This window comes from Dufourea novaeangliae, unplaced genomic scaffold (genome assembly GCF_001272555.1).
Source record: "Dufourea novaeangliae isolate 0120121106 unplaced genomic scaffold, ASM127255v1 scaffold8, whole genome shotgun sequence".
Classification (NCBI taxonomy): Eukaryota; Metazoa; Arthropoda; class Insecta; order Hymenoptera; family Halictidae; genus Dufourea; species Dufourea novaeangliae.
In genome coordinates this window covers 11,662,106-11,687,666 of record NW_015373923.1, presented here as the reverse complement: position 1 = coordinate 11,687,666, position 25,561 = coordinate 11,662,106, and the positions used below count along the sequence as shown (strand labels likewise).

The 25,561-nt window shown below is 32.5% G+C and overlaps 1 protein-coding gene across 1 annotated transcript; it reads right to left on the bottom strand.

The window, feature by feature from the left end:
- Nucleotides 1–1,668: 1,668 nt before the first annotated feature.
- LOC107194906 (cyclin-dependent kinase-like 4) lies at nt 1,669–21,378 on the bottom strand. Its single transcript, XM_015584619.1, has 6 exons — nt 21,314–21,378; nt 6,969–7,158; nt 3,104–3,451; nt 2,178–2,444; nt 1,931–2,089; nt 1,669–1,812 (listed from the first exon to the last, which is right to left on the bottom strand). Exons 1-6 carry the CDS (start codon nt 21,376–21,378, stop codon nt 1,669–1,671), a joined length of 1,173 nt encoding a protein of 390 aa, XP_015440105.1.
- Nucleotides 21,379–25,561: the final 4,183 nt, after the last annotated feature.

The window sequence follows — 25,561 nt, the reverse complement described above, 5'->3', positions numbered from 1 at the left end:
ATGTTAATTTGGTGCAAATTTCAGTAATTGCCGATACCAAGTGGTAGGAAGTTCTTCTCCCGCGCCACATTTTCCCCTAACGGAAGTCGAGTTTGCTCGTCGGTTTACAAGTTGGTACAAGTTGGTAATTGATAGCAGATCGTACCAGATTCTTGCATTTTCAAGTATTTTCAAGCATCAGCCAAGTATCAACATATTTCATTCGGTCTCATTCATGTGTTAATAAATAGTTAACAAATAAAGGCAATATTACGTTTCTGCAAAAATGACTTCGTTTTGACGAGTCCTATCCGTACAGAGAATGAATAGTCGATGTATATAACCTACAACTGTTCCTAAAACAAACGCCGGAGATTCTCATTTAAATAAACAAATTTTGCGATTAGCGTTAGGTAAGGTTGTATTAAAAAAAACTTATTAATACATATAATCTCGTACGAAAGCTCTATCTTTTATATTATTCTGTAGAAATTCGTGGTAATGAGATTAACCTAAAATTCGTTTAGTAAAGCAAGCATTCGACATCTTTATTTGAAGTACGTTTGTGAGACAAAAGTTGACATAAGAATGGCAAATTATGAAGTGTGGGTGTGTCTGACTGGTTTTCTTGGACTTCAATATGGTTGGTATTTACTGCAACAAAAATATGTTCCACCTCATGAGAGGCACGAACATCCTGTTGTACGTTTGTATCAGAATTTTGTAAACAAGAAAAAAGAAAAAGATTCTATTGATAGTACCTAAATATAAGGAAGGAAGTTGTTTTAATACTATATGTAGTGAAAGTATTCATTTGTCAAAGTGTGAATATAAAGAATGAAGTGCGTGAAATATGTAAATTGTATATGTTATAATTTATATAACATAAGTTACAATAAAACAACAGAAATGAATTTGAATACTTATCCATTGATTTTATTGTTCATAGTGTTAGTGTAGAAGATTTACTTACCATACTAAAAATAAATCAGTAATTACATCCATTTACAAATAGGTTTAATATAATTGTGATTATTTTGTAAAAAATTTTATTTTAATGTGTACACACATATAATGTATATACAATAATAAATATGTATATAACATGAAAACCATGCTAATAAAACAAAATCATTAAGAGTTCAAAGACAAATGTGCAAATACAAACAAAAGGTATTAATAATTAATCCATAATGAATATTTATAAAGTTTAAATAAATATATATGAATATGTATTATACACATATGGATACAAGGGTGTACCCAAAAGTAAGGACATAAAATTAAGGTCTGATAAAATTTGCAGCTCTTAGAAAAACAAGTTTAATAAATATATATTTTTATATACTTTTTTCTTTACATCGAAGGCTAAAGAAATTTTAATAAATCACAGACATACTCTACTTCACAGCAATAATAATTTGTAATAATTAACTGAAAAAGTTATTCAATATGTTTAGTAATGAAATTCAACTTTTATATATTGGCCAAATATAAAGTTCAATAAAAATCAAATATAAAAGTTAAATGTAAAAATTTCTGATGACATGATCTATAAGATATCATTTATGAATATATGTATGTTTACTGGATTTGTTTTGCTAAGGTCTATGTTCTTTATCAGATTCCAAATTAGTGTTCTTAGTTTTGTGGTCATCCTGTACAAGTACTTTATAATCACAGAAGAGCTTAATTACAACCTTTGATAGTAGGCAGGTGGTCAAAATCCTGCTGATGATGCATGGAGGAGCTTCTCGGCCGAGTTTCATTTTGACTATGTAACGAAGCACCAGCTTTAGGAAGTTGGGGTAATATTTGACTGTAGTTACTATTCTGAAATGTAATAACAGTATTAGAATAATATGTTACTATTTATAATACATATAAACTTCTAACTTTGTAGGAAATCAAATTGTTTATATCAGACAGTGTATTTTATAAATATGCTCACTCTTGAACGATCTCTGTATTTTTTGAGTTTTTCAAATTCTTCCATTTCAGCCTCAGGCATTTTGAAATGGAAGTTCTCAAAATAAGAGTGCTGTAGGAGTTGTTCACAAGTCCACCTTTGATCTGGATCTTTGTCCAAACATTTTTTTAGAAAGTCAAGCTATTAGATCAAATAAAATGAAATTATTCATGAATATAAATTGTAGACATTTTGTATTCTACAACAATATGGTAGAGTGACTGTATACCTGCATAGCAGTATTTCCTCTATTAGGTAGAGCATCATCTAGAGGAGTAAGTGTTTGAGGTGTTGGCAGGGTGATACCAGCAAAAAATTCATTCTGCTGGAAAGTGGCCACATGCCTTGGTAGTAAGTTGCCAAGAGTTCTTCGAATTAGGTACAGTTGATCTACATCTGATTTACCTGGCCACAATGCTTCTCCACGTATTAATTCTGCGAAGACACAGCCAATTGCCCATACATCTACTGGTGTACCATATTGAGTATCCCCAACCTGAGAAGACATATCATTTTTTGTATTTACTATTAAATTCTACTTAAATTCTAATGTCTCAATTGAAGAGATCAGAGAACAAGGGTAGTTTAAAATTTGTTCATATAAGTGAGATTGATAAATCAAACTGGAGTTTAATAAAATTGTCGAATCTTTGAATTAAAAATTCAAAACTTTGAGGTTGAAAAAATAATCACATATAACTGTTAATAAGCATACATTTCTATTATACTGTAAATTTTTCCAACCACAGAGTGGTCAGCATAAAATGATCACTTATAGTATTATTAAGTTTTCAATTTTTCACATTTTACATTATGTCACATTAATTTATGATATTTATAATAAAAATTTAACAAAACAGTAAAAGTCAATGCAAAAACCATTACAGAAAACATTCTTCATTAGTATCTTCTTAGTCTTGAATTTGAATAAGATTATGAAATTTATTTTCTGGAAAAGTAAGTATTTACTATAATTGTAATATAAAATCAAATCTGTATGTTGAAACATGGTATTACTATAAAATAAGTTATAAACTATATTTCTTCAAAGTAAGCTACTACGACATGAATTTTTTAAAAATCATTATTTGACATAAAAGTGACAGTTAAGAATTTATTAACGAAAACAATGTTTTAATTGTTAAAAAAAATTACCAGCAGTTCAGGTGCTCTGTACCATCTAGTTGCGACATATTCTGTATAATTTTCACCGGGACTGAGCATTCGCGCGAAACCGAAGTCACATAATTTCACCACACCGTCTGCTGTGATTAAGATGTTTTCTGGTTTCACATCCCTATGGACACAACCGAGCCGATGGCAATACGCAACGCCCTGTAGAATCTGCCATGTGAGTTGCTTCGTGGTGATTTCTGGACAACCACTGGGATATCTTTCCATCTCATTCAGTAATGTGTACTCGCAGTACTCGAAGACTAAATGCAGCTTCCGTTTTCTCCTGAAAACTTCCAATAGGTTGACCAGGTTCGGGTGTTTAAGATTCTGTAAAATATACATTCGTAATATCTATTTAATATTAGAAGAATATTTGTTCTATTCATTCTTTATATTATACTACTAGTGTAATGAAATGTTATTGCGGAAACTATTGGAAGAAATCATGCACCAAGGATTTTGGATCATATTATTACCCTTTCTGTTCCAAGTACATATTTGCGTAAGTCAGAAACAATGTCTGATGAATTTTTGGGTGTACCAAGAAGTAATTACCCTGATAATCAGTTGTGTACAAGTTTCAAGCAAACTACCAGCAATAAATGATAAAATTTGTCTAAAAAACCATAGCCATCTGTTTCCGCATTTGACTTAGGTTTTGTAGGCAATGCTATCTGACAAAATGGTAAAGTAAATTGGCAGAAAATCTTGCAATATGACCTATGTCAAATTGAGGGCAAAACCGGAACAAGGTTTGCGCAAGCCAATTTGCTGTATATGTTGCTGTCAATTTGCTGCCTATGTTACTGCCAATGTGCGCGCAAGTAGTTTATAGCAAATCTTGCATTAAACTTGTAGCCCGCAACTTTATAACAGGCATTGGACAAAATTTGGCTTTGCAGGTTTGGCTGATTGGGTTAGGTCTGGGTTAGGTCTGCTAACTTTTTTTGCTAAATTTAGTATTCACTTTTAAAAGGACAAAAAATTAGCTTTCTAATAATTCATTTACGTTTAGTTTTTTAAATATTTAATTGTTCTAAACTCATTGAGTCTCCTAATTTTTGTTATATTTTGTATATAACAAAATAGAGTACCTTATAAACAAAGACTGTAGAGAGCAATTGCAGTAATACTTATGTTGGACGATAAAAAAAGATATACTCTGTTTGTGTTTACGCTGTGTTTAAACCTTCAAGTGTTATAGGCGTCAGATGATATTTATCTAAATAAAAATCAGATCAAGTATATGATTTATATGTACATATATACTTATATGTAATAAAAGATCAAAGTAGAAGCTTCCGTGTTGCATAAAAATTAGTAATTCTCAGTATGTAGCTCGCACAAAAATTCTATAACGATCGTTCATAAGGGCTGAATGACGTTCACAGTAAGCGTTTAGTTTTTCAGTATTACACAGTCAAAAGGTTATAAGTGAAAGTAATTTATTGTTATTCATTGCATGTTTCCTTTTTTTATATAGAACGTCTGTAAAATATAGGTAGGAACTTAACTGGTTAACAGTACTAAAGAAAACAGGATATCTGAATAGGCATAAGTCGGTAACTTAATCGTCCACGTGTATTTAATTTTTTAATTTATGAGTTTATATAATATTTCTATGGCGTGTTTATTGAGACGGCAAAGAATGAGCTTTTGTTTATATTTTCAATAATATTTAATATCGGTTCAAGTGATTCTTTCCAGCGTTTGTTATTCATAACTTTTTCGTTATTCAAAATGGCGTCACGTTCATACATAAATATGTACATACATACCCGTGTTTATTAAAATGCTTTTTTCTTTCTTTTAATGTCAGTTTTTACCACTAGTTCAGAAACATAAGTGTATAATCTATCAAACAGAAATGGGCAAATTCAATACATATCTATATAGATAAAGAGCTTCGAATGACGAATAAACGTAATGACATAAAGTACCTAGAGAGGTGCGCTCGAGCCAGCGTGATTTTCGTGGGACACCAAGTCCCATAAGGTCTATTCTTATATCTCGTCTTTGCTCTTATGTACTGCTGCTTTTCACTACGTATTATATATTCGAATAAAATTCTGTCCAACTCTGCTATCAAACAGTCAGTGGTATCCGAATATCAAAATAAAATATTATAATAGCTCATCCTTATTACATTAACAGCATTACATTATACGTATGTATTTTGCTAACGAGGAAGAGGTGAATGGGAAGAAACTACAATATCATACGAACGCACTATATCAAAATATGCTTATACCAAATAACGGTCACAAGAGAAGGATCAAGAGATACGTCAGAGGGCACGCGCGGTTTCAAGGAAGTCTAAAAATTCCGTGACCTGAGAGAAAAAAATCCAGGTGAAGTCCGCTGGTACACATTGCGGACACATGTTGCGGTCAAAACTCTTGGCAAAAGGAAATCATTAACATCGCAGCCCGGATTTATTTTGTGCACGAAAGGAAAATATCCTTGAGGCGAAATGTCAGGCCACAGTGGTGGCTCGTTTCAATGCGCATATGTTTCGGTGGGAACCCTCCGATTATTTCGATAAGGCTAGGTCGGCAAGAGGAGAACACGCTAAGATATTGACCGCCGCGGTATTGACCGTTGGCCACTTCTTGTAGCTGACCGTAGATTTATGCGACTAACACGGCTGTATAAGATTATGAATTTTTCCTCGATTCTCCAACACCATTCTAGAAAATCACTAAAACGAGCTCGTCCACTGTCATCCAATTTAAAAAACGCGTTCTCGATTCTTCGATTCGACTTTTAATTTCGATCACCTTATATCGGAGACAGTCGACGGAAGGTTTTGTACTTTCAGGGTACGAGGGGTCATTCACCCAAACGTGTGGACGTGCAGGGTTAGTATCGGCCAGTGGAGGAACTAGGGGCAGAAAGCTTCCTTCGTAGATTTTCTGATAATAGTTACAGTACGTTGCTGACCATGTTTCACTTTAAACAAAGTCACGAGCACGTTCAGATAAAATTTGTTAATTGTATGACGTCACGTTCAAACTGTTATTTAAATGTGTACACTTGGTAATTTGTTTTTAGAGTCAGAGTAAAAATATTTTAAGCTCTTCAGTCGCGAAGCTAGGTTTAGAATATGCTAAAAGTTAACACGTAGTAGACCTAGGCAACTTTATGGGTCATTGTGTTCGTGAGTTAAGATGGGGGAGGGGTTGCATCGTAAAAATTTTACGATTTTTCATGTCGTTTTCGTAACGGTTTCTTAAAGTTTGTTTCCTTCAAAAGGGCACCAATTGGTTTTAGAAAACACAATTGCAACCCTTTTTGAACGGAATAATTTGATCTTTCTATATGTGAATCACACTGGGTAATCAAATTATTAGAAAATATGTTTTCTGGTGTTTGTGTGGAAATAAAATTACAATATCAAGGTTTTTACACTGGACAATTTTTAATTAACAATTGTCCACTAAAAAACTATGCTTATGTAATTATGAAAAATATAGTTTAAATGGTACAATCGTTAATTTATGCGAGTGGCTCTAATAACAATTTGTTCGGCCACTGTATTTGCGCGTAAAAGTGTGTGAAAAAAGTGTCCGAAAAGTTAATGCTAATTTAAAGTAATGTTAAACGTTCTAGCATTCTATGATCAGCATTTTTAAAGTAATTTATTATTGTTTTGCATTAAATATCCCGAGAATTATTATTTAAAAACTGGATATAAAAGGGACTGTAAGTGCCATACGTTTAAATGTATACACAAAGTCTACTTTATGCCCATACTTCAATTCTTTCAAAGAAGTACGAAATTTTATCGCATAGGGGAAACATTTAGTAACGAAAATCACGTGAAAATGTGACTCATACTGACCTTCAGTAGCCGTATTTCACGCAACGCGATTTTTCGTATTAGGGGATCATCTTCGGTCTGTTGGAACTTTTTCACAGCTACCAATTTTCCAGTTTGACGATCTCTGCACTGGAAGACGACACCATAGCTACCCTCCCCAAGTCGCGCCAGCCGTTCGTATCTTTCCATCGCCTTGCTTGGTGCGCGTGACCTAAACAAAAACAAAGCCCTCCTTTTTTGAGATAATACTCATTTCACTGCACGTTACTCTAACGGTACACTAAACGTATACTCCAATAAAATAGATATAATTTGTTAAACACGTTTCATTTTAGATTTATACGCTGATATTTTGGTAAATTTCAAGTAATTCCTTTTTAAATCGTGGTGAATAATAATAACAGCTTGTAAAATGAATATTGGAGCAGACGCATGTAACAAAAGCAGTAATGTACAAAATAATAAGATTGTTTCTTAACAAATCCAAAGTTTTCTAAACAGAGTGCGTGCTATACACAAAGTGTTAATATTATTAGTATCGTATAATATGATGTTCAATTATTTCTTAGTAATTTTTTATTTAATTAGTGAGTTTGAAGTAATAAGAACAATGTTGTAATTATATGTATAAACGAATGATTCACTATTCCCTTAGAGAGGTGGTAATGTGAAACTATTTGTCCGTCCTCCTGTCTAATAAAAATGGTGTATTACAGCGAAGAACAATATAACGAATATTGTTAAAGTAATAAAGTTAAAATTTGGCGAGGAAAAGTGGATTAGTTATTGATACACGTAATAATCATTATACCGCGGCTGTGCAAGTGAAATTTACAAAGAATGGAATTAAACAAAAATTTATGTCCTATTATAAGAGTTTCATATAATTCTAAACAACACATACAGTTGGTACATAATTTGCATTCGTGTATTCTCTAAGTGTATAAAGTCCACATTATTTGGAGGATGAAAAAAATAATAATTGAAAATGCATATTTGTGTTGCTGAAACCTAGCAGCTAAACATTCACGTGAAGAATGTGACACAATTATGAGTCCAACGTGGATGCTATCTCCATGCATTGTGACACGCGAATGCACACGTGCTCCCATTGAAGTGCAATGACAATCACAATTCGTAGATCGTGTTACTGGCGTCGCTGATCTGTTCGACTACGAGTATAAATTGCGAGTAAGAAGGGACAGAGTAATGGAAGAGAAAAACGGACCTTACGTTGCTATCTACTTACTAACATTTACAGAATAATAGGAGATGCTTTCCTATCGAATAGAATGAATATTTCATATTCTGTGCTTTTTGAAGCTATTACATCCAAAGAGCAAATGATTTTTTATGGAAAAGGAAGCCGAAAACATACGATTAAATTTGAACACATAAGGCTCTGTTCTTTGAGGAAATTAAGTTTGAATATTTATTTGATACACATGCATTCTTGCTGACAACAGATATTGCGAATGGTTTTCTCTACTATCTTCAAACGCCTTCTATTATTCAAATATCATATTTTGACTATCTTTATATCGGTGTATATGGAATGAACTTCTTTTCAATCTCGTCATAGGAACACTGCTTTTACAATTTAAAATGTCTTTTAAATTATTATCATTTGAAAATCTCTTACACACACTTGCAATGATTTCAATATAATTTCGAATTTTTCCTTCTTAACATTAGTGAAGTACAGGGACTCTAATATCCAAAATCTCTTCTGCCACCATTCTTTACTTAAGAAAAACGAAACCAAGTACTCAAAACGAACTCAAGATACATTATCAAACGACAAAAAACCAAGTATAATGTAATTGAACATATTGAAATACACTAATGTTCTTCTAATATCAGTCTTAATGTGATATTTTACATCATTAGCTTTCAATTTTTTGAATGATAAAATATTTTTCAAATCGTATCCTTCTGTTCAATATGATGCAATGAAATAGACAAACAAATGTAGCTGAACTCGTGTAAATGTATCGCAACAATTGAGCAGCACGAGAACGATATTCCATGTACACCAACGTAATCGAAAAATTCACTGCTGAAGCTTTTCAAATTTTCAACGAGTTGTCTGTCGAAGGTGGTGCATCATCGGTGTTCGAAACAGAATTTTCGGGCTTTTGTTACCCACTTCTTATACTTGGCGAGGCATGGCAAGGAGGTGAACTGCTGCGTAAAAAGCATGCTATCGCGGTAAAGGCTGCAGGCCAAACTGTCTGCATTCTCGGCGATGACCAAGGGTCAAGCTCCCCTGTGGCTTTCCCTTTATTTGAATCGGAACCTGGCGCATGCGTTCTTGGATCGTGTAATGCTGGCCAGTTCGTATGAAAATTTCATGTTACCCGCCCCATATAAACCTTCGTACAACGGGTCGTCTGGTGGTCGACCTCATGTCGAGTACACGGGGTCCATTTGGACCCATTACATATAGCGCTCTAATAACTAGACAATGTAAGTGTACTCTTAGGTTACTGAATATCTCATTGTAGATACAGTACCGGACGAAAGTATTCGTACACCCTTTAAAACAGAACAACTTTTTTAAAATTCCTCCAAATGACTTCAGTTCTTTTATGAAGTAGGGACATTAGTTTACTGTGTCAAAAAAAAAATGAAAAAGTTGCAATTGGTCGGAATCGCGAAGAAAATAGTAAAGGTCGTTTTTTACAACTTTTTAATCTGAGGCTATAATGAAAATTTTATAAGTACATATCGAAGATTTATGTTAGTTATATATTAATTTATTTCACATTATTTAGTAAACTACATAATGACCCTAACATCACAAAAGAACTCAAGTCATTTGAAGCAATTTTAAAAAAGTTGTTCCGCTTTCAAAGGGTGTACGAATACTTTTGTCCGGTACTCTATATCTACATATCTATATCTACATATCTGTATAGCGGATTCTGCGTTTCAGACTAACAATAGAATATCCCCAGAGCGAAATATTTTTTTCGTTCAGACTGGCATGAATTTGTAGAGAATTAAAAACTGTTGAATGCATGTTTTTTTGGTTTTGCTAAGAAATGGTTTGAAGGGGTGAAATAGCTCCTCAAAGTTCGGCGCTCGAATGATACGTTTGACAATTACGTGTAAACTAATCGTCGTATCGAAAAATATTTGAAACGGAAGTTGTTCAGTTTTTAACGTAGAATTATATGGATGCATAAAAAAGATATTATCTGCGCGGTTTAAAAAAACCTTCCCCCTCCATGAATTTAATAACTTTTTTAGGTTATTGGAATATCATTTCAACGCAATATAATTATAACGATTCATAAAATTGCGTTCGAAGCTTCATTTCTGAGTTAATAAAGGGGGATCCCAGTGTAACACGTCTAAAAGCAAGTGGTCTTTGTGAATTTTTCTTGAAAAAACTATTGATAATATGGGAATAAACTGTCTTAGGATATAAGGAAACATTCTTAAATTATAGAAAAGTTGTTTAATTTAATTTTTTTTAATTATTTATTTGGACAAGTGTATGTACAATCGTGTCAACCTTTTCGGCAATATAGCCGTTGTTGGCGTGCAGTGTAGCACCTGTCACAGTAATTTGAAGTCAACAAATGAAAAATTTTCTTGACGTTAGATAGTTTACTAGATAGAAAAATTGAAAAGGTCTAGTGTTCGAAAGAAAAATGAGTCTTTTTCGATAAGTATACTTTCGAAAAGTATTATAAATGAAAAATTGAATACACATTTTAGGCATAGACCCTGGAGAAAATAACGAATCGAATGAGCTTTGTTTGAAATTCATCAGCTGATTAGTTTTTGAGTTATCCGACTCACCAATTTAAATAACGTGGTTTCGTGAAAAACATGTTTAACTCTTTAATTACGGCGGAACTGATCGCGGAGTGCACAAATAAAGGAAAAAGAAAAAATTATAGACATTTTCACATCACCCCCCACGTAACGTATAGAGCTTTAGAAGCAAGGAAATAAGTAAACCACTGTAATAGTCCTTCGTTAAAAACGTCACCTAGAGGGATGCCACCATAGTGGTGCTTAGTAGCTACAAGGTTGCAGTTTTGTCCCTTGTCGTTTCAAACTCTAGCGCGTCTCATTTAATGGTGTGTAATTTTGTTATTTTTGTGAACTCGCCTTCAAACTTTTGGCAACATATTTTCGAAATATTATAATTTTTATTTGTGCAAAAAAAATTGATTTTTTGAACGTGTTACATTAGGATACAACAATTCCCCAAATTGTTGTAAACTTGAGGACGCATTTTTCAAGCAGAATTAACTGTCACGTTAGGCGTATTTCGACAATTAACAATTCGGAAACGAAGCCTCAAACGCAATTTCGTCGTTTTTGATTTTCGCTTTACTATGACCTATAGAATCCATCCTATAAAAATGTCCCACATTTATATTAATATCCTGTATACCCTCTTTTATTACCCAAAATGCATAAAATTCACAGCTTCTAATTACAAATACTTAACTTTCTACTGCATTATTAATCACTGCGAATGTTAATGCGTTTATTGTCCACTCGAATGCAAAATGGAATATAATGAAAATCTCATGGAAACCTTGAGGAAGATTTTATTTTATTTTTAACCTCTTTAAGTTCGTAGCAGAGTAAATAAACATCTGTCTGGTAACCTGTTCTTATAAACTAACCTTTAAGAATAGAAATTTGTATAAACATCCGTAGTCTATTTATCAGCTTACCAAAGCGGCACGCGCTGCCGATAATTTGCAAATTTTAAGTCGTTGACCATGTCGAACTATGCATAAGTGATCTACCATACTCGAGGCTTTTGAGGTTCTCGAACGGATTTAAGCGGGATGAATAAATAACGTGGTGAATTTAAAACGACGCGGCGAATTCAAGTTTATATCGGCGGGAAAAGCATCGCTGCCATCGAAAGGTTAACGATGTTGATTAAAAACGTTTCATCGATCCCGTGATTACATCGTACTGTCAACTAATTTCACGAACGAAATCGAAACTTCATCGATTGCTATAAGAAACTATGACTAGACTGAATTCAATCAACTGAAAGCAAGACATATGAAAGGTAATAGTTCTGGATATAAGAAAAATAAATATTTGTCGATGTTAACACTTGTCAGATATCCATAGTCTTGGAACAGAATGTCTGTTCATAACAAAATTATAATCTAGATTATTAATTTGTAGAGTAACGTTAGACATTTTTGTAAATACAAACATTCATTCATTCACTAGGAAAAGACGTGTTATAGTTATCAATTAAATTAAATAGTGACAAAATATAGTTGTAAAGAAATAGAAATAATTGAATAGTTCTAATAAGTTAACAAATTAAAAAGTTCAAAACTTCGTGTAATGTAATTATTATTAATAATCACGTGTCCCATAAATTTTTATTTTACAAAAATGTCAAATTAAAAAGTTCAAATTTCAATTAAAGCGATGAATTTAAATAATTTGTTAAGGTCGCACGTACATAAGTAGCATCAGTACAAGTAGCATAAATTCCACAAATTTCAAGGGTGAACAAAACAGAATTTCATTTTGTTTCATACTACACTGTTTCGATAAGATTTGTCAACCTCTGATTGAAATTATGAAAACGAGCGGATATAACATTTTCTTGACATGTCTGACCAGCACTTGCAATTACTACTGATAATGAATGCAGCCAGTGGTATACACTATTATCTGTCTCCCACTGTCACTATCATTTTATATCAAGGTACTGTGGAATAGTAACAATACCATGCCACTGTCAGTGTTTATATGGCGAGTTATTACATGGTCAGTTTTAATGAGCAGGCATACGAGTAAATTGATATCCATGTGCACGCGTATTACACGAATTTTCAATCTCAATTATGTATATCGGAATCGAAGCATTAACATACGAATAATTTTTTCTACATTTTCGATTTGTTTTCACGTGTAATATAACCTCTTTACCGATTAAATCATCCATCTCAAACCATCGAATGTATTTACTATGTCGCGGAAAAGAGAACTTATAAATCATAAAGTTTTTTTAAAACAAGCGTTCATTTCGCTTCATAGCACATTTTATACACTAATCTAGCGATGTGCAACAGTTTTTTTCCAGCGGGCGAAAATTGAAAACTCAATAATTTGAGCGGCCCGCTGCAACCTTAACTTTAAGGAACCTGATTTATTACTTAAAAAATTATTAATTTATTAAATGTATTCATAAGTAATTAGTAAATGTATTCATAAGAAACGAAATTTATACTTTTATTAGTAAATACACTTATATGTCTGATTTAGTGAAAGCATGCAGAAACATGCATTAATTTCAATAAACACTTTTGCTAGCAATTGTTCATACGAATTATATAACCCATAAATTTGGTCATAATAGGGAGGCGTCTTTACAGTTCACATATGTAGTTAATTTCACGGGTGAAAATCATTTACTTTGCATTATTAAAGTAAATAAATACACTATGAAGGTGAGTTTTCTGTTCACTTATGTAACTGAAGTATTTATTTTACATTATAATTGTTTCTCTCTAAGTGTATTAAATAAAAATATAGCCTAACCTAACCTAACCTATATTCTAGTATTTATTAAATAAAAAAAACCAATTTTCTTAAAAAAGATCCCAAAATTATCAAATAAAGTTTTCAGGTTTCATTTTTGTTCTTTAAATACACCTACATTTTAAACAATTATACTTTTTCGACATTATGTTCTTCCTAATATGCTGTAGGAAATGTATGAATTATCTAGGAAATGAATACATTTACTAGAAATACTATACATTTTTATATTCGATTTATATTTTTGCTAAAATCGTACGTAAATGCGACTAGTAAGTGTATACATTTACGAAACTTCATAGACACTGAAGTAACCACGACTGAAGTAATTCAAGAGCTTTGCAAATAGAGAAGAACACTAGATTTTATTCTTTAAATAAATTTTTACGATCACCTAATAAATTTTATGAATTTCTATTGAAAATATTTTTATCGGTTCAATTCGGCTCCCCCCAAGATAAAATTTTACGTTCGCTACTTTATAGAAGCATTTATGAAATGTTTCGTAAAATTGGTTCGAGCGATCGCAAATGAAATTACTCGTGTCAGGAATGATTTCTTTTAACTCGCGAGTCCTTCATAATACGTAACGCGGCGTTCGAGTCACAGACGTATCGTGGACTACTTGAAAAATAATAAGGTGAATACCGCCGCTGTTATTGACATCGGGGTGATTCGCGTGTTATAGGCGAGTAGAAAAGTAATGGAATTGATTTAGAGTTTGAGATACCTTAAAATTAGGTCCCAGAAAGCGTTCATGATTGTTTTGACCTTTTAATACGCTGCCAAAACTCTACTGCGGACATTGGATAATTTTCTGATTGCAATTGCTAACAAAATAGTGAATGCCAAAATAATAAAAATGAATGTACATTAACATCGGAATAGTTATTTATCCCTAATATTGCAGAAAGTCATATTTAATGTCTATTAAAATTTTGTAGCTTGTATTAGACAAAAACAGCGGGCAATACGGGTGAACAGATTTTAATTAAAATGATCAATTTTATTATACATTAGCTACTTATTCAGGTATTTACAATATTCAAGTAACATTTAGTCAATGTTTACTACAGAGAACAAAACCGGATTGCAATTATCACTTCAACACAATTATTAAAGTTCGGATTGTGTGTATTGGTCATGTATATGAATGTGTAGAACACAATCAAATAAAAATTTTACTACATTTAATGAAGTTTTTATTCTATTAACAATACAGAGAAACAGAAAATAGTAAGTCCTACTTTATTTTTGTAAACACCAAGAGTTTATTAATTATATATACCTTTACTGTTTATAAAAATCGTACAAAATCGAAATATTACATTTAAAAAATATTTAAATTACATTCAATTTTAGTGTATCATAATAAAAACAAATGCACAATGGTGTTTTACGTATGAACAGATAAGTGTAGCGTATTGGTTGAAATTTGCCATGCATATATTGTATAAATGACACACAACCCTTGCACTTTGACAAACGAGCAATTTTCACGCGATTATTATGCCCAAAATTACGTATTATACAATGTATACATACAAAAATCCTAGAATGGTGTTCATTGACTTGTATTGCCGAAAGATCCTTGTCGTGGAACATACCGAGCGTTACTAAACGTGCTGAAACACTACTTTGCAAGTGTACTCTTGATTATTGACAATCGATATCCAGCCGTCATACCGTGTACGTTTAAGTGACGACCATGAACGGGGTTAAAATATTTTTGGCGCGATACCTATGTGACAGTGGGGACAGTAGGGGTTACGTAACTTCCGGTTGGGTTTAGCGAACTCTGTAAGTTATGCCCACTAAAAGCTGCTGCGATGAGTATCGCTCACGAATCGTAATTACCAATTCCTTCAGGCATACACGACCGTTCATAAGTAGGCACTAGACCGCTTCACGAATGCGAAATAAACCCAATAAGTCATTATAAAATTATTCAATGTGTTAAAAACAGTTAGGGAATATTAGGTATCAAGAGATGATTACTACGTTAATGCAGAATGATAAAAGTGATATGAAATGTACAATCTCTATGAAGTATTATATTTTTTAAAGTCAGAACGGGTGTTCTAATACTTGTGGAGGGGAGTGTACATAATAATTATAAGGTTGATGGGAAATATTATATGTATTTGAATTGGAATTGTCATTTCATTTTATTTCACCGACGAGGAATTCAATTTTTTCTAGTAAAACGGCGAAACGAGTGAACGACAGAGTAACAGATGCTACAATAATTATTCAATATTTGTTAGGATGTTATATGATGTCTTAATTTGTGTATTTAAACAACACATATATTAAACAAATATATTAAACATATTTCCATCTCAACAATTCTTTTATATCTATTATAGTTTTACAGATATACAGGAAAATAGGGAAACACGCATTCATCTTTAAGGGGTGTTTTTGCTTAGAAGAACTAAAAAGTAGTAAGGCAAAAAAATTGCCCGATACTTCTATTGAGGTCCTTTACTAACCTGCACAGTTTCAAAAATATCAGAATCCTCAGGTTATCGAAGTTTCCTTGTTAATAATAATAAGTGAAGAAATTATCAATTAACAACTGGCGACTTGTCATTTGACGACGTTAAAAAACAATTAATTACGTAGGAGTAATGCAGTTCAGTTGTTGATATTAGAGGGCATCGTGCATTTTGTACTGTGTGCTAGTTAATAAAGTTTTAGTTCGTACAAACTTCTGGGTTCTAAGTAACGGTACTTTCTAACAGTAGGACAATACTAAGCTTACTACGATCAAAAAGTTATTTACACAGATTTACACATTCATGAGTATACTATCAAAAGATTAGTTAAGTGTAAAAAGTGTTGTACAATTTATATTTATTTGTATTCATTATATTCACTTTTATCATCCCTTTGTGATAATTTTTTTGTAATCTTTAAAAGAGGTTCACAGAACATGTAATTTGATCAAAATAAATATGTCACCCTTCTGTGACCAAGTTTATGAGCTAGGCACTGTATTACCCACCAACCTTATATTTGTCAAAAAACAGAATTTTTATTTCTAAAATAATTTTGAACAAACTGCTATCTCCACTCAAGGAGTTCTCCTTGGAATTAGTCAACCTTTCCATTCGTCCTCAGTCATTTTCAGCCATGTTTTCGTTCTTTATCACCGTCGAGCCGACAAAGGTAAGACTAAGCATTTTCGTGGTAAAGAATCTCCTACCTATTCTACAGCCTACCTATTCCTGCCTTGTATAGTTGGCACTTGGAGGTCCCGAAATAATACCATGTATGGAGACGATAAGACATGCAAGGGATTCAACGGTTCATAGACTACAACATTATATTGGTGCAGATGGTCGACATTTTGAGATTCCTTGAGCATCGACCGCTCCACGCGAAACTAACAAGTATGGTGTCGAACATGTATGTTTCGTAGTGAAAGTAATAGGATTGGTAAAATAAAAGGGGATGATTTAATATATCAACATCGAATGATTTGAATGATTTTGCAATGTGTTGTTGGGGACAAGATTCTGAACAACTTTTTCCTTACATACAGGGTGTCTCAGCTCACTCGATCACCTTGAATAATGACTTAACGATACACTTTACGAAAATTTGGGGGCGTGGAACTTAAATGGCATCAAGGGGCACATCACACAAGGTATCAGAGATTTCAAAGTTACCTTGATTTTTTTAACGGAATGATGTATTTTTTGTACCATAGGTCGTTAAAGTATCAAATTCCGAGTAAAAATGTGTTAACCTTCATATGTCCTAAACCTAATAGTTAACGACATATTTGCAAAATAATTTTTAATACGTACTTACTATCTGGAAGCTATAGGTGGTCGAACTGATGCCCCTAACTTCAATACAAAAATTTCAATAGAGCGATTATTTTGTAAATATTTCGTTAATTATTAAATTTAGGACGTATGAAGGGCAACACATTTTTATTCAGAATTTCACACCCCATTCCGTTAAAAAAAATCAAGGTGACCTTGAAATCTCTGAAATGCCTCCACCCACAAAAAAACACGTACCTTATAAGATGTGCCCCTTGATGCCATTTAAATTCCATGTTTCAAAATTTGCATGAAGTGTACCTTGAAGTTATTGTTCGAAGTGATCAAGTTATCTGATACACCTTGTATAATCGACAGACAACACTAGTTTCCGAGATATTCCCAAAAAATGTCGGTACCACATTCTTGTTTTGAGTTCGTGGATAACACTGGGTGGTGTGTGGTGGGACTGGGTGGTGACTTGGCTAACGTGTCTGATCATTGCATTATGGTTTCCACTTATAGCCAGCACGTATACACGTTACAGGGTGTAACATAAATGTTGTCCGACCTCGAAATGGCACTCGGGGGGTGAATTGGAACAACTTTTTCCTTAGCAACAGTGTAATCTGAGGCTTCGCTATCGAGATATTAACGAAAAACCCCGACCAATCAGAGCGCGAGTTTGCCAGCCGAGTTCCCGCGCTAGCGGTGGATACGCGCTGTACTTGTACTATGATGCTTCGAACAAGTAGGTCAGCAAGCATCGCAGGAAACTGCGTATAATAGCAAATAAAGACGTAACAAATAAAATCATACTTTTAATCATGTGACGTTTGTTATTTAAAGAGATTACTGAATGAAGCATAAATGTAGGCAAATTATGTGTAACGTAAAAAGACGAATGCACAGTTACTTTTTAATAAATTCGTAAAAAGGAATTTACAAAAAAGTAAATGTGCATTCGTCTTTTTACGTTACACATAATTTGCCTACATGTACGTTTCATTCATTAATGTCTTTAAATAAAAAACGACAGATGATAAAAAGTATGATTTTATTTGTTACGTCTTTTTTATTTGCTATTATACGCAGTTTCCTGCGATGCATGCTGACCTACTTGTTCGGAGCTTCGTAGTACAAGCGTAGCGCGAAGCCACCGCTAGCGCGGGAACTCTGCTGGCCAACTCGCGCTCTGATTGGTCGCGGTTTTTCGTTAATATCTCGGTAACGAAGCTTCAGATTACATTGTTGCTAAGGGAAAAGTTGTTCCAATTCACCCCCCGAGTGCCCCATTTCCGGGTCGGACAACATTTATGTTACACCCTACGGACAAATTTTTTCGTTAATAACTTTTTAACAAACAACGATCGATGGCTAAAACATTCTGAAGATCAGTGAGGGTGACCGTAACAACATATGTCGAGGTCAAGGTCATCGAAGGTTAGTCCCTTAAACATGAGTTTTGTATTGAGGAAAAACTCGTTCAGAATCATGTCCCCAACAACATATTAAAAAATCATTGAAATTATTCTATGTTAGTCATGAAATACTTGCCAAGTAGAACATCTAAGAAACGATGAGTTTTAATATAAATGTACCTTAGTATTCGGTTGTACAACATGAAATAGTCGATATTCGAATAACTGATAATATAATCAACGGCGATTATTTAATTAAGTGTGATTTACATTGTTTTTTTTTGGCTAGGCAGAAATTATAACATTGTTGTGTTTTTTCTATCTCTTTTAAATATTGAGTTCTTATTACGATTGTTTAACTATTCTACGTAAGTAAACTATATAATACCAAAGTTTCGAATACTTTTGCAATATGAATTTAGATTCTTGAAATTACATTAAATTTAAATAGATTCGCGTTAGTCACAACATTTGCTAAATGTTTCCCCAACAAAGGATTACTTTCTGTATTATTGGGTGTCCTTCTAAGAAACAAAATATTCCCTAATCGAGAATCGGAAATATCAGGGTGTGATAATTCATACAATCTGAAAACATCAATTTTTATAAAATCTGAACGTATCAGATAATGTCGTTTGAAGAAAGCTATTAATCGTGATGCATATGCCGATTGAATAAAAATTATTTGTTCAAAAGTAAGCGTTTCTGTTTCGATCTATAGAAATGGTAATTTCATGCGTTGCAACTTAATATTATAATACTATGAATCTGAAATTGTTTTCAATCTGACTATAAAAAATTGGACATTCCGTTTAAGAAAACAAAATTGACCTCTAGGTCTCCTCTATGTCTCTACCTGCAAAGAAACTATTGCCATCATGTTATGTTTTTGTTGCAACTGTACAACTTTTGTAACTAAAACTTTTAACTAGTACTTGAAACAATGGAGACATTTGAGATGGACGGAATTGATGTGATACTTTCCTGTATGTCAATTTGTATTGAAGTTGGTGGTACATAATGTTGAGGTTCACCGTTTTCTCACAATGAAGTAGATTTCAGATAATAAATGTGAAATGCATCGTAAATAATTCATTCTGCGATCACCTTATCTTGACAGTTACATCAGAAAAATCGATCGATGTGAAAGTACACATACTCACGTACAAAAGAACGTAATTTCGTCGCATAGAACCGCTATATCTACATAGAAACTAATCGTAAGTAAGGTTAAAATACAATTTTTACTAATTGTAAATAGAATACTCTATCATTTTTCTCGATTCAATTTCTGTAATTTTTCTATATTCCAAAATTATTTGAATTTCCGTGTATACTTCAATACATTTGTTATTGTTGTTATTAATAGTATTCTAACGTGGTTGTTATTCTATTGCTAGCTGCAACAATTCGGATGTGTACACCGAACAGCTACGAAATAGTTCAATTTGCTACTAAATAAAAATCTTGAATGAAACTGTTCAGTTATGATAAAAATTTGCTTGTATTAAATCGCACAGGTACAATATCTCCCTTCTTGTTGACGTAGTAACCTGAGTTAGTTCATCTATGACGTTTAATGTATGTATACGTTGCAGCTTGCGTGATAATATGTACAATGTAAGAGCGATCGATCGATTCGTTTCAATGTCAAAGTCACGTCTTCTGGAAAGAATCAACTTCTGAAGTTTTGTTTCACTTTTATTTAGTTGCTATCTTCACGCCGTTTTTCTTACGTTTAAACAATGTTGAACACTGAGAGAACAAATAATTAAGCAACTAAATTAAAATTAAAAAATGAGATTCAGAGTTTAAGAAGTGAATAGAACAAAAGTTGTATCGAAATTACACCAACATTCGGATGAGATAAATTCCAAGGGTATAGGTTCCTTAACAGTAACTTTGAGGTTAACGGTCTATACCAGTTCAAATGTTTAAATTAATCTTTCCAAGTCCAATATTTTTTAAATAACAGAAACAAAAAATAAGACTTTGTGAAATTAACAAAAATGACGTTCAGGATTGAATATTAAATTTATTCGCAACATATTATTTTATCATCAGCCCTTTTAAAGTATAGTTAATAACCACTATAAAATTTAAATAATTGTAGTACACACTGCATGTATAATAAGTTGTAAATAACAATAATACTCTCATTATCGTTATTCAGCACTGTGGACACCTAAATAAATTCTCAATTTTACAATCGACTTAAAGGAAAATATTAAACTTTGTTCATATTAATAATAACTTTTACATTCAATAAATTCACTTTATAAATTCTGTTCAATTAAACACTAGAAGAGTTTTTCATTGAGATGTTCACGTGCAAGAAAAACTGTCGCAAATCCGCTTTTTTTCAAAAATAATATAAATTTGTAGATCGTGTTCTAAAAACCTCTGTTCTTTACTCTACAATTGTAGGAAGTTTTCGAAGAATGTGCTTTTATTATTATACGTTTTTCGTATCGTTGAACATATTTGCTGTGGCAGATCTCCATACGTGAACAAATTGTTTTGTTGCGTTTATTTTATTGAAAATATAAGAATTTATTTAGCGAAGAAATTACTTGTTTTATCCACTGTATTCGGCAAAAGACTCAGTGTTTACCTTGGCAGCAGCGGTAGTGTGCTACCGAAGAGCCAGAGTTTTCTATCTTGGAACCATTTGTCCATGCGAAGGCCTCTCACAGGAATTTCGTTTTCGCGACGGTGTACAATTCAGGATGCATCGTTGAGAACTTCACTCTGACTCTCGTTGATCGCGTCTGACGTGACGGCATTATTGACAGACCGGGCTGTGTTAGTCGTAATACTACCAGCACCCATGTTTCACCAGTGGAATCGAAACGATTAGGCGTTCTCGACCATTTGTTTAACTACGTCACGGAGCTGATCGATAGTTCTAGTATGTAGTGGCCTAGCCAGTCGGAAATAATTGTATTCATCTATTGGTTTGTAACATTTTAGTAAAAATGTGCAAATTTTTCGTTATTCAAGTTTTAGACAGTGGGAAAGAGACGGCGAATTGGGTGGTATTCAGCCATTTTTATAACCTGTTCATATCCATGTCTGATATATTATTAATTTAATAGTTTTTGTAAATTTTCATTGAAACTTCCTTTGGATTTGTTTGTTAAAATGTTACATTGTGTGAAGATTTATATTGAAGTACCGAGCAGTTCGTTATAAAAGAATTGTGTTTGATATGTTGTTTTGCTCGAAGCAGAAATTGAAGAGTGCACTAGGTATCAGTAACTACTAATTATTATTAGTCTGCGGATGTTTATACGAATTTACATTTTTATAGATTAATTTGAAAGAAGTGAAATTAATCAAAGATATATTTCTTCTATTAAGATATTTGTTAGATTATGCATGCAACAGGAGCTTCAATAGCTTTGATTATAAACATTGAACATCTGTAGTCTCTTAGCAGACATTATTTACGGGTGAGCTGTTTGGATTTAGAACATCTTATTCTTAATAATCATATTAATGTTGCCTTATTTATGTATAATGGATGAAAGAAATATCTGTACTAACAGGTTTTTTTATTATCTTTATATTGAACAGATTAAACAGTATACAATAGTAAAATATACATTGTTCGAAGGATTACCACAATTAGGATAAAGTACAGTAGTTGTAAGTTCTTGTAATGTACGCTATGAGTCCAGAAAATTATTTAAAAAAGCATGCATGTGTATAAATATTTTGTACTTGTAATACATACAAGTATCTAAACAAACATGACATTCATGGTATTCAACTTTTAGTTTTAACATTTTCAATGAATAATTCCTCATACAAATTTATGTCACTGGAAATATTATTATGAATTTTTATACAAATGTTCTTGTTTTCAAAAGTGTTCATTAACATAAATAAATTGATTTTACAAATGGTTTAGTAGAAATGGATTTTAAAAATGGATTGATTACATTATTATAATGGAATTAATTGATTTCATTATTATAATTTAAAGAACAAAATTCATATTATACGTGTTATAATGTTTTATTTTACACAGAATTACATACACATCATTTGCAGCGGTTCCCTTTACACAAATATACAGAACATGTACCCATTAATTATCATATGGTCTTTGCGCGTTTGCAAGAACGAAATGTTCCATACTTTATAAGTACAGCAAACTCGTAAGTCTTCCTGACAGACATCAACGGATGTAACAATTCCTAATTTCTCTTAACACTTTCGCAACCGGTAATTCTATGACATGTCTGTAAGTGGCTGGGGTCCTTAGTTCAGATATACATACATATAGTACATATAATACATTAGAAATAATGATGAAGAATGAGAAACATACACATTCGTAATAAACTTACACTTTTCTCAACTATAAAACTACTTTTGAAGAAATGAGAACATGACTGGGTCGGAAAAGACCGGAAAGCATAACAGGTATAAATGAAAAGGCCATAAATGACAAACACGAAAGTAAGAAAAATTCGATTAAAAATTCATTTTACCAGTTCTGTATGATTAAAAAAGAACATATAATCCTATTTGTCGTCAGAATTTGTATTAAGTGGACTAATGAGTAATTATGTTTTAGTGTTTATTTTTCCTGAAATAAAAAGTTTGTGCTGCATCAATAGGTAATGCCCGTCCTTGTTCTCCGACACTTTCCGCCATTTTGGGAATGGAAGAAAAAGGGTGGATGTTTTAAAATTGAATTATGTTACTAGTTTCTTTTAAAAATACAGGATTATTTGTTTGTATATACGGGGTGTCATATAACTGGTACTATAACCGCGTAAGAGGTAATTCTACGTGAAAAAATAAGTCGAAATTATAGAATAAAATTTTTCATCTGAAACTTCGTTTTCGTGATAATTGAATTTGATAATCTGCTGGATACGCGTGCAATTGAATAGGATTTGACTAGCGCGCGTCTGATGTATGCTTTCCGTGTCTGCTTACTACCGTGACGAACACATGCGTTTCGGATTATGTAATCTTCAAAATCAATTTTCTCGAAAACGAAGTCTCAATGCAAAACATTTTGTTTTATATTTTCAACTTATTTTTTCACGTAGAATCACCCCCTATCCGATTGTACCATCAGTTGCATGACACCATACATACATATACATATATGTATAATAATTGCAATGTAATAAAAATTTGAGTTGTTCACAGTCTGAATTGACCAACTCCACTTTTTGAATTTTTTCAAATTTTAGTACCGACTTTTATATTTTGGAACTTTCGTGGAATTGGCAAATCACTTTGGCAAATGAACGACTCATTTAATCCTACGTCTTCGGCTAAGAAAACCCAGGATTATATCATCGGTCACGAAAGTGTCGACAGATAGTATACATTCTACAAGAAATATCAACCATTTTTAATCGGACTTCAATTGAGCCAATCTAAATTATTATACAAAATTGTAGTTCTTTCGTTGATCATTGGTAAATTTTTGTAGTTCAATGATATAGAAATTTTATTCTTGAAATGCGTCGATATGATCATTATTTACACTAATCAATTAGAGATGGAATATTTTCATGCTATATAACATTTTTACAACGCCTTCGATGAAATTTATACAGAATATTCGATTCGATATTTAATTTAAATTTATACATGATCTTTTCTCTGGCAGTTTTGTGTTTTTGTTTTGTTTTAAGGGACCTTGTCACTGTGAAGCACTGAAAAATTGTTATTTTATGAGAATTTTTTTAGTGGACAAAATGTTCAACACAAATGAAGTGTTGTCTATTTATTAATATACTTATTGAGAGTATACAACATTTTTTTGAAAGTGTTAATAGTTTTTTTTTATGTATATAAATCGCACTGAAGTAAGTGCCTTGAAAAAATTATGTACGTAGTGCTGGAGTAGATGATTGCAAACAAACTACTTGTCATTCAGTCTGAAATTTGTACAAGGATCACGAAAACCTTTTTTGATCAATAATTTTCATAATTTTTACAATGCAAAGTGACTAAAAAAATTCACATAATTTCGAAATTGGAGCTTCAAATCTTCACCATTTTATTTACTGTTTAGCGGGAAAAATAATGTTGGTTCCGACGATAACGACACTCATAGTGATTAAAAATCAGTTTGAATTTTTTTATTCTGGTACTTTGTTCTCCCGGATTCACCTTTGTCAGCAAGACATAATTTTTACAAAATATTTGTTTATACTCTCAATAAGTGTATTAATAAATGGACAATACTTCGTTTATGGTGAACATTTCGTTCACTGAAAAAAAATTACCAAAAAAATGACAATTTTTCAGGGCTTTACAGTGGCGAAACGCATTATCGTGCAAGACAAAAAGTAACATACAGTTTTGAACCTAATTTATAAACTCGGTAGAAAGGTCGAAACGCAGTTCGATGTACGGTGTAATTACAATGGCGTTAGAATTGCGTATCATGTAGAAAAGGATAGAAACGTCTTTCGCATGATTTTAACACGTTGACTACCAAGTGAACATTGTGTCCTTGTATTGTGACAAAAAAATCACCAGTAGCATAATATTCGTATCATGCTATGATGAAATATTATGTAATATGTATTATGAGAATATCAATGATAAATCTTCATGCATTTTTTATAGAAAGTGACACAAAAATGCAACGAATAAAGTAACAATGTTGTGGAAAGATTTTCGATCAAGTCTTAATAAAGTCACGTAATAATAAAAACAGGAATTAATAATTGTTGAATAGCACAGTTTTTACTTAACAGCAATGCTGTCTGAGCTTCTTTGTCTACGAACGGACACAGTGCGAAAGAAAGATTGGAAGGGGAAGTAGGCGCGTGAGGGGCCTCTCCTGACCGCCAAGTTGGACAACACTGCTTTAAAA

Coding starts and splice junctions, on each gene's coding strand:
- LOC107194906 (XM_015584619.1), bottom strand. CDS start 21,378: ATGGACAAATGGTTCCAAGATAGAAAACTCTGGCTCTTCGGTAGCACA. Junction 7,159..21,313: donor ACACTACCGCTGCTGCCAAG/GTAAACACTGAG, acceptor GTTTTTGTTTAG/GTCACGCGCACCAAGCAAGG. Junction 1,813..1,930: donor AATACAGAGATCGTTCAAGA/GTGAGCATATTT, acceptor ATTACATTTCAG/AATAGTAACTACAGTCAAAT.